Source organism: Scylla paramamosain, chromosome 32 (assembly GCF_035594125.1).
Source record: "Scylla paramamosain isolate STU-SP2022 chromosome 32, ASM3559412v1, whole genome shotgun sequence".
Lineage (NCBI taxonomy): Eukaryota > Metazoa > Arthropoda > Malacostraca > Decapoda > Portunidae > Scylla > Scylla paramamosain.
This window is the reverse complement of record NC_087182.1, coordinates 7,636,255-7,646,254: the sequence shown is the minus strand read 5'-3', so window position 1 is coordinate 7,646,254 and position 10,000 is coordinate 7,636,255. Positions and strand designations below refer to the sequence as shown.

Below are 10,000 nucleotides of genomic sequence, written 5' to 3'. Positions count from 1 at the left end.
ATTGTCAAAAACACGCATCGTCTGTAAAAACGGGGAGCAAAAATGCATGAAAACACGGTGGAACAGTAAATTTTTCACACGTGCGCTATTATCTCTCTCTCTCTCTCTCTCTCTCTCTCTCTCTCTCTCTCTCCAGGAAGACTCAACGGCTGGTCAGAGTTTCAAACGAGTCGAGTGTGTCCATGAAGCTTCAAGTTGTGAGTCACGGAGGCGCTGAGTGATTAGTCTCCGTGAGGACAGAGCCTGAATAATTTTGGAGGAGAAGGTAGAGGACGAGGACGAGGAGGAGGTGGTGATAATGTTGGTGGTGGTGAAGACAGATGAGGAAAAAACGACGAGATGGAAACAGGAAAAAAAAGACAAAAAATAGAGTAAGGAAGAAAAGGAGTAGGAAGGGGAAGATAAAATTAAAAGAAGGAAGAGGAGGAGAGAGATGGGAAAGTAGAAAACGAGAAGTTAGTGGAGTAGAGGAGGATAGGAAATAAAAACCCACATAGAAGTCAGGAATTAAAGTGAAGAGGAAGTAGACAGATAGGAGGAGGAGGAGGAAGGAGGAGGAGGAGGAGGAGACAACACTACTGCTACTATAGGGCTCCCTAACACCCTCTGCTTCCTACGTGACTTAGGGCTTCAATATGCCGGCGGTGTAGGAGGCAACACATCAAGTGAGGCTAGGCGCGCTAATGCTATGCGGAGCCTCCCTCACTCGCACAAAAGTGGAGGCCCCTCACCCGCCCTCTTTAGCGCCCTCTGATTGGTTGTTCGTTACGATGTGTGTGTGTGTGTGTGTGTGTGTATCGTCCTATACGCAAGTTAAGCTCAGCCTCAGTTTCTCTCCGTCTCCTCCCTCTCTCTCACTCCTTTCTTCATTTCTCTTTTTTTTTTTCTCCTTCGCTTCCTTCCCTCCTCACAATTCGTTTCCTTCCTTTCTGTCTCTCCTTTCTATTCTACTATTCTTGTCATCCCGTTCTCTCTCTCTCTCTCTCTCTCTCTCTCTCTCTCTCTCTCTCTCTCTCTCTCTCTCTCTCTCTCTCTCTCTCTGTGTGTGTGTGTGTGTGTGTGTGTGTGTGTGTGTGTACGCTTCTTCCTTCCCCGTCTCTCTCCCTCTCTTTGTCTCTCTCTCTTCCTCCACTGCCACCCACACCTGTCCCTCCATCTATCTTTACCTCACCTGTGCATAATTTTCTATGGCGAAGTCTGTGGAGACGACATCAATCATATCCAGCCGCGGCCTTTCATCTTGAGTGCGGGCGTGCGTGGGCGTGTAGCGAGGGCGTGGGGGTTGCTGTGGGCGTGGGTGGCAAGATGTGGTGGTGGTGGTCTTGGTGGGTTATGTTACGTGGGTTCGCCTTAATGTGTTCTTGTTTTTTTTATTTTTGTTTGTCTCGTTTTCTTTCGTGTTGTTCTTGTTTTGTCCTTTTGTTTTGATTTTACTTGCTCCCTTGCCGTTGAGTTCTTATTCACGTATCTTTATTTGGTCTGTTCCTTTAATGTGTTGTAATCTATTTAAGTTTTGAAGTATGGCACATTATTTTATTTATTTTATTTATTTATTTTTAAATTTTTTTATGATTCACTTCTTGTCTTTTCCTTCCTTTTGCTTTGATTTTTAGTCCTTTGCTGCTAAGTTATTTACGTTTCCAACCCCTTTCTTTCCTTTAATTTTGTCGTAGTTTATTTAACTTTCATGTATGGCACAATTTCTTTTTTTAATTTTTTTTTTATTTAATTTTTTTGGTGGTTTAGATTTCACTTCGTCTTTATTACAATTATTTCCTCGTTTTCCGTCACCGCCTCTTGCTGCGTGGATGGACGACGCGAGGACACGGGTACTCTTCTTGCTCCTCTTAATCTCCTCCTCTTTTGTATATATTTGCACGAGTACCGAGGAAGGACAGTCGTTCCCTGGAAAATATGGAGGTGCACGTCAATACCATGAGCACGATATTGTGATGGAAGAGAAGACGGTCCAGGCGATGTGTAAATGTAAAGTTTTTGTTTGGGTAACTCTGAGATATTTAAATTTAACTTCTTTTCTCCAGTGAATTAGTAGGAATTTTTACTATTAATCAGTTGATGTGTTGAAATGATACTGTCACTTTCCTTTAATTCAAGGCGATGTGTTGATGTTAAACTTTTTTTGGGGGGTCGGCTTGAAATATTGAAATTTTGTTTCTTTTTTATCCAGTAAAGTAACGGGAGTTTTAAATGTTATCCAGTTGTTGTGTTGAAATACTGCTGTCCCTTTTCTTTCATTCCAGGCGATGTGTTACTGTTAAGTTTTTTGTCTGGGTAATTTTGAGATATTTAAAATTTAACTCTTTTCTCCATTTAGTTAGTGAGAATTTCAAATATTAACCAGATTATTTACTGAAATGTTACTGCCTCTTTTCTTTAATTCCCGGCGATTTGTTAATGTTATTTTTTAACTTGATTGAAATAGAGATATCAAAATTCAACTCTTTTCTCTAGTAACTCAGTTGGTGTGTTGAAATATTACCGTCATTTTTCCTTAATATGGTTGTTATGATCTCATTTTTTTATCATGACTGTTTTGAAATGACTACAATAGGTCTTTTCTGTATTAAAGAAATGGATTTTTCTTTTTCTAGTTTTCATCATTAGACATGTTGACAATTTCACTATCTGGTATTTTTTATATATTACCAAAGACTTTATTGCTTCACCGTAATAGGTTGTGAAATTATTACAAAATTCTTCATCAACACAATACTAAATACTTTGAACTTTTATTAAAGGGAGTTTTCAAATATTACTATTTTTTTCTTCACGGCAGCTCTAAAATATATCAACTTTTACCTAGTGTGTTTGAAATGTATACAATTACATCATACTAACACTTCCCGCTACACATACGAGTATTTGCTACAATCACAAAGAAAAACCCGAGTAATCTGTATCCGATCTGTGTTTTCCTTGTTTTGTCGTGGTATGTTGCCTGTATATGACGGCAGGACACGGGTTCGTAGCCACCACTCTAACTTCCACTATTCCCTTATGCCTCTCCACTGAGCTGCGTCTCTTTACACTCATCGAGCACGAGTCGTATGCATTCTGAAGCAAGCAACTCCGCATCACGCATCAGGAGAGACGGGTTCGATCCGCCAGTTAACCAGCGGCGGGCAAACGTTAGGAAGGGGAAGGGAAAGGAATTTATCAGTCTAGTTAATTGAAATGGAGAAGCTGGTGTACGGATGCACCTAAAAACAAAGTTCAGAATATCATACTTCGTGTTTCTGTTAGGATTTCTCTCTGCCTCTTGGTTTTCTATCTAGGGATGATCGTCCCAGGCCTTTGGGAAAGTAAGTACCACTATTTTATTCTGTGTTGTCATGTGCCATTAACTTCACTCATCCAATTTTGATCTCTCTTGCTTTTCTATCTGGGGATGATGGTCCTGGCGTTCGGGAAGGCATAGTGCCACTATTTAATTCTTTGTTTTCCTGGAACACTGACTCCATTCATCAATTTTTATCTCTCTTCTTCCTTTACGCTTTTAGGAAGTACAGTTGGGATTAAAAGCCAAGCAACAAGCCACTGTCACTTCCACGATAAGGTAAGGAAATATTTGAGTTCCTACATAATTTCTTGTGTTGTTGATAGTGTCTTAAATCTGTGCACTAAACTTACACTACGCCTGATCAAGACTGAGACCAGAGCAGCTGAAGAATGAAGCAAAGGGAAATTAGTACATTTACAGACACTGTACCTTACAGATTTACACGTGGTAGGGTTTACACTTGACAGACTTACACAACATTTTATCAAGACAGGCCCCGGAGTTGTTAAAGAGTGAGTAAAAATGAAGACAAATTGATACATTTACAAACACTTCACCTTACAGATTTGCATGTCATCAAATTTTATTAAGACAGACCCAGACTAGTTAAAGAGTGAAGTAAAAATGAAAATAGTCTGATACACTTACAGACACCACACCTTGTGCATTGACAGGTGCTAGCTAGCTCTTACACCTGCGACAACTGCATTTACAGAAACGTATGGCACATTTTCTAAATCCTAAGACAAAGAGCAGTTAAAAAGATAAAGTATACAGAAGGTAAACTAATGCATTTACAAACACTACACCTTACAGATTTACAGGTGCTAGCTTTTACATCTGCGACACCTGCAACACTGCCACTCATTTACACACCGCTGCTGCCTGGGCTTCATAACTTTGGCGATAAATTGGGTGTCGACGAAATGGTGTCCAGAATGATATACGCTTTCGTTTTTATCTTTGGATGGACATTTACTGTGCGTTTTTTAACCGATAAATTTTCCATCGCGTTGGGGAGGGAATATATATTTTGAGGAGGAGAAAGGAATGGGGGGGAGGAGATGCTGACTGTTACGAGAGGATGGGGAGATGCTGAGGGTGGATTGGGGGATGGGGAGGGAAGAAGGGATGAAAGTTATCGTTTTGTTATTGTGTTTATGTGTTCGCTGTGTGTTGTGTGTTAGTCTGTACCTCGGTTTTTATCTGAGGAACAAAAAACCTCACCGCGAGAACCAATAACACTGCGGCTATCACCACCACCACCACTACTACCACCACCACCATCACAGCCACCACCAATAACGTGAGCTGGGCTGAACGAAGCGAGAGGGCGATCGAAGCCAAAAGAGAGCTGACGATAGTAACTGGATTTATTTCGCTCAGGGCTGTCATGTCTGGTGTCACTTTGGGCCCGTCGGGGATAAGCCTCATTCTCCATATTATTTTTTGTGGTGTTTTTTTGTTTGGCCGAACACAGAGAAGTGAGCGAGAGTTTGACAGACATGAAGGAAGACTGGTGATGTCTGGGAGGAGGAGGAGGAGGAGGAGGAGGAGGTGATGGTGGTGGTGGTGGCGGTGGATGAGGGAGAAGAGGTAATGATGGAAGCGGTGATCTTGGTGGTGGTGAAGGTGGAGGTAGAATAGATGGTGGTGATGGAGGTGGTGGTTGTAGTGGTGAATGAGGAAGAAGAGATGGTGATGATGCCAGTGGTGACGATAAAAGCAAGTGGCACTGGAGACGATTCCTCTTATTCTTATAGGCAATTAAAGTACAAAACTGTAAACACCACCACCACTACCACCACTGCCACCCTTCAGGCAGTGAAAATAACCTGCCCATCAACGTAATTATCAGTGAATGGCTAATTGAGTTCCCACTCTTTAAATATTCCGTAATTTTAACCTTAAGTGTTGACAGACAGCCATTTTTCTTGACGTTTCTTATACCTCATTCTCTCTCCCCTTCTCCCTCCCTCTCCGTTGTTTAGCGTCCTGTAATAACCTTGATTGGACAAACACCTATTCTTAGACAATGAAGCATTAAAAGAAGCACCTCTTTACTCTTAAGGCATCAGATTTTTCCTCCCCTCCCTCTCCTTTTTCCCTCATCCCTCCTCTTTCGTCTACCACCTTGTTGCTCTTCTTTTTCCTTCCATCTTGCCTTACCGTTCCTCTTTCCTCCCCACCATTTCCCCCTCTTTACCTTTTCCCTCTTTTCCTTCCTCCTTCCTTATGCCTCCTCATTTCATCTTTCCTCTTCCCTTCCTCCTAACCTTTTTTTCTTTTTCTCTTCTTCTTTGCCTTTCTTGTTTTCATCCTCTACTCCTCCCTACCCTTCCTCTTTCCTCCTCCTTCTAACCCTTTCTCTTTCTACCTCCAGCTCTTCACTATCCTTCCTTTTCTTCCCTTCCTCCTCCTTACATTCCTCTATATGCCCTCAATTTTTCCTTCCCTCTAAATGACTCAGCATTTTACGTGTACCCTTCGCTTTCATCTCCCAAAAACTATCACATCTGCAGCAAATAATACATCAATTGTTTAATACTACAGTGTCCCCTTACGGTACCCACATCCCATTTTCTGCCGAGAAGGAAAACGGGGAGACGAATAAACAACGAACATCGTCCAGAACATTCGCAGTCCAAAGTGGAATTAATTGCAGAACTTGACCTGAAATTTGTGCGTCGAGAGACAGAATCAATTTAACTTACTCCGGAATATTTCAAATGTATACCTCGAAATACTCTCGTCCTCGGAAAGAAATCTGCAGGAATAGAAAACACTTAGCCTCCAATTTTGAATGATCCTGTTGATCTTTCTTTTCGGGGGTGGCACTCACTGGGCCTTTTTTTCCTTTTTTTTTTTCTTTTTTCTTTTTTTTTTGTTGCCCATGTCCAGTGCCCCTCACTTCATTAAAAAAAGAAACATGGCCACCGCATCGAAGGTAGGAAACATCTGGCTGTGAGCGTGTAGCAGGAACAGTATTTCAAGAAGAGTGTATTTAAGTACGTGATTAAAAGTCTGTATTTAGAAACATGTCATAGGAAGTGTGTGGTTAAAGGAATGTGGTATGAAATTCGCGGGAAACGTGTGGTAGCAATTGAGTCAAGAAACGTGTGTCTAGAATCGTGTGGTAGGAAGTGTGTGGTAAAAGGAAGCATGTGATTAGAAACGTGTGGTATAAAACAGGTAGGAAGAAACTGTGAAAAAGAAGCGTGTGTTTACAAGATGGTAGGAAGCTGGTAGGAATATTGTGTGGTAGGAATATTGTGTCAAAAAGCGAGTGGTGTAAAGATTGTGGTAGAAAACTGATAAGAAGCGCGTGGTGTAAAGCTACGAAGAGTGTAGTAGAAATTTAGGAGCGTATGATTAGAAGCGTGCCATAAAAATTAAGCCCAGAATTGTGTATTTAGAAGCGTGTATTTAGAAACGTCTGATCAGAAGCGTGTGGGGCAGAAGAAGAGTGTGGTTTTGAGTATATTAAGAAACACAGTATTGGAAGTGTGTGGACACATTTTGGTAGAAGTGAGGCAGCAGAGCGGTAGGGGAGGAGGAGGAGGAGTAGGAGGTAGTGGTGGTTATGTAATACTGTGTTTCCTGGAATTTTCTTTAAAGTTATGAGCTGAAGAAATAGGAAAGACTTGCTGTACTATGGTGGCAAACACGATTCCTTCATCTTGGCTCTTTCCTTTCCTCTAAATCCTTTTTTTTTTTTATTTCCTCCTTTACTTTTTTCTTTAACATTTTTCTCTCTTGATATTTATTTTATCATTTTTTTCTGAGTACTGCGATGGATCTTTTTAATGACAAGCTTAACTCGTATGTTTTTTTTATATATATAATTATTTAATCTCCAGTTTGCGTTGGTGAAAATAGTTGAAGTAAAAGTGTTTGCTAAATCAGAAGATAATCCAGATAATTGTTTAAAACGCCTGAAGTGCAAATTTTCCTGGGATTATTAGATCGATCAACCTGACAGAGAGAGAGAGAGAGAGAGAGAGAGAGAGAGAGAGAGAGAGAAGAGAGAGAGAGAGAGAGAGAGAGAGAGAGAGAGGACCAGGGTACAGAAAAAGTGTCGGGAAAGACAAAAGCGAGGTAAGGACGAAGAGAAAAAAAAAAAAGGTACACCTGAAGAAAAGTGAGAGGGAGGGAGGAGGGAATAGACACCTGAAAAGAGAGGGAGAGGGGAGAGAGGGAGGGGAAGAGGCTCCGGTGACTGGTCTGGCTACTTTAGGCTCGAGGGTTTTTGGTGCTTCGAGTTCCAAGAAGTTATAATTTTCTAAGTTCGAATCTTTAAGCGTTACGCGCGAGCTTGTGTGTCTGAGAGAAAGAGAGAGAGAGAGAGAGAGAGTAGAGAGAGGGTAGTAGTAGTAGTAGTAGTAGTAGTAGTAGTAGTAGTAATAATAATAATAATAATAATAATAATAATAATAATAATAATAATAATATTTTATTCCACTAACCATTCAAATTCCTCTTATAGTTCTCTTTAGCCAATCTGAGAGAGAGAGAGAGAGAGAGAGAGAGAGAGAGAGAGAGAGAGGAGAGAGAGAGAGAGAGAGAGAGAGAGAGAGAGAGAGAGAGAATTTATACAGTAATGAAGATAAGTGTATCGAGTTATTGGAAGGGATGTGATGCAAGAGAGAGACAGGATAACCATACTGTACTAGGAGCTTCTACTTTAATAATTTCTATCTTGAGGATCAGAAACATGTTCCTGAAGTGTCTCATCTATCAAGTACACAAAGGGACAGAAGCACTAACTGGCATCGCTTAGAGCAAAAATATTACATCATCCAGGCAGTCTGCCATCATGTAGAGGAAGACGTGAAAGGTTTTCAAATCCACAGCCCAGACTTTGATCACTCACAGTATTGAAAAGTCTCTGATAAACAATTTTTGTTCGTGTTTACTGCGCACTGTCACTAATTTCTCAGTAATATGGCGCTATCTCTCTCTCTCTCTCTCTCTCTCTCCTCTCTCTCTCTCTTCCTCTCTCTCTCTCTCTCTCTCTCTCTCTCTCGAAACCTGTCTGAAGAATAATTTTTATTTCCTATCTCTCTCTCTCCCTCCTTCCCTCTCCTTCCTTTTCCTCTTCCTCCTGCATTTGGGAGAAGGAAGGAAGGGAGGAAGGGGAGGAAATACCGGGCAATGGAGGACGTGTGTGTGTGTGTGTGTGTGTGTGTGTGTGTGTGTGTGTGTGTGGTATTTACTGTCCTAATTGCTAGAGAAAGACGTGAAGATGGAACATTCGTGTAGGAGCTTACGTATTTTATTCTCTCTCTCTCTCTCTCTCTCTCTCTCTCTCTCTCTCTCTCTCTCTCTCTCTCTCTCTCTCTCTTTGCTGTTTCAGGTGAAATTGAAGAGGGTGCCCGTCTATTACGCTGGGCAGATCATGCTAAAGTAATTTCTGTCTGAACACTCTTATATTAGCGTCTGGAGGAGGAGGAAGAGAAGGAGGAGGGATGGAGAAAGAGGAGTAGGAGGAGGAGGATGAGGAGCAGGAATCGAAATGAGGTAGGAGAGAAGTAGGGGGAGGAGGAGAATGAAATGTGAGAATTAGATGGAGAGGGAGGAGCGAACCTGAGAAGGAGAGAGAAATGTAGGAGGAGAAGAAGAGGAAGGAGAAGGAAGAGAAGGAGACGAATGACGAGGAAAACGATCAGGGAACGAGGTGGTGGAGACAAACTGGGAATAAAAGACGAGGAGTTAAAGAAATTGCGATCTTAGTTTGGAGGCAGCAGTTTTCTTTCCTCCGTGTGTGGTGAGCCATACCTGTTTGTTTTCAGTATTCCCTTCTTTTGAGTGCCTCTGAATGTGTATCTTTGTGTATACGAGGATTTTGAAGCTCGGGGCCCCTTGATAGTGGGAACTGGGAGGAAAAAAAAAAAAAACTGTGCGCGCGCGAGTATCTGTGTGTGTGTCTGAGTCTGTGTAAGTGTGTGTGTGTGTGTGTGTGTGTGTGTGTGTGTGTGTGTGTGTGTGTGTGTGTGTGTCCGAGTCTGTGTAAGTGAGTGTGTGTGTGTGTGTCTGCGAGCGAGGCATACGAGGGAGAAATGTAGTTGAATATACTCTTGCAGGACTTAAAAGATGTGAGAAAAAAATAACATGAGTGGGAAATAATCTTGTCTCGCGTTCTCTCGTCTGTGTGAAATGAGTTTTAGGTGTGTGATTATTTTAAGACCATTTTTGACGGAGAAAATGTCAAATTCTGAATGTCTGTTATTTCTTGTATTTATTCATTCATTTAGTGTTCAGTATTGACAGAGACTATTTTTTTTACCTATGTATGGTGGTGGTAGGGATAGTAGTGTGTGTGTGTGTGTGTGTGTGTGTGTGTGTGTGTGTGTGTGTGTGTGTGTGTGTGTGTGTGTGTGTGTGTCAGTGATATATATGAGTATATGTTTTACTCAATGTGTTCCAGTGTTCACTTGTGTTTCCCCTCTCTCTCTCTCTCTCTCTCTCTCTCTCTCTCTCTCTCTCTCTCTCTCTCTCTCTCTCTCACTAACTTGTTCTTTTTTCTCTATTTTTGTAATTCTCACCTCTCCTTACTCTCGCCTAACCTCACTTTTCCCTCACATTCTTCCTCCTCACATTACCTCCCTCTTTCCTCTTCCTTCCCCTTATTACACTTCCCCTCCTTACTCACTCTTACCTTTCCTTACTTCCCCTTCCTCTCATCTTCACTTTATCTTT

General features: G+C 41.6%; 1 protein-coding gene across 3 annotated transcripts in view; it reads right to left on the bottom strand.

The window, feature by feature from the left end:
* Positions 1–10,000, bottom strand: part of LOC135089161 (uncharacterized) — a 36,839-nt gene that overhangs the window by 18,844 nt on the left and 7,995 nt on the right. For 2 of the 3 annotated variants that reach the window (XM_063984458.1, XM_063984457.1), the window contains exon 2: positions 1,172–1,905. The exons of the other annotated variant lie outside the window; for it this stretch is intronic. In XM_063984458.1, the coding sequence (XP_063840528.1) occupies positions 1,172–1,219 (48 nt within the window). In that variant the 5' untranslated portion in view covers positions 1,220–1,905. The remainder of the gene's footprint in view (positions 1–1,171; positions 1,906–10,000) is intronic. 3 annotated transcript variants of the gene reach the window in all.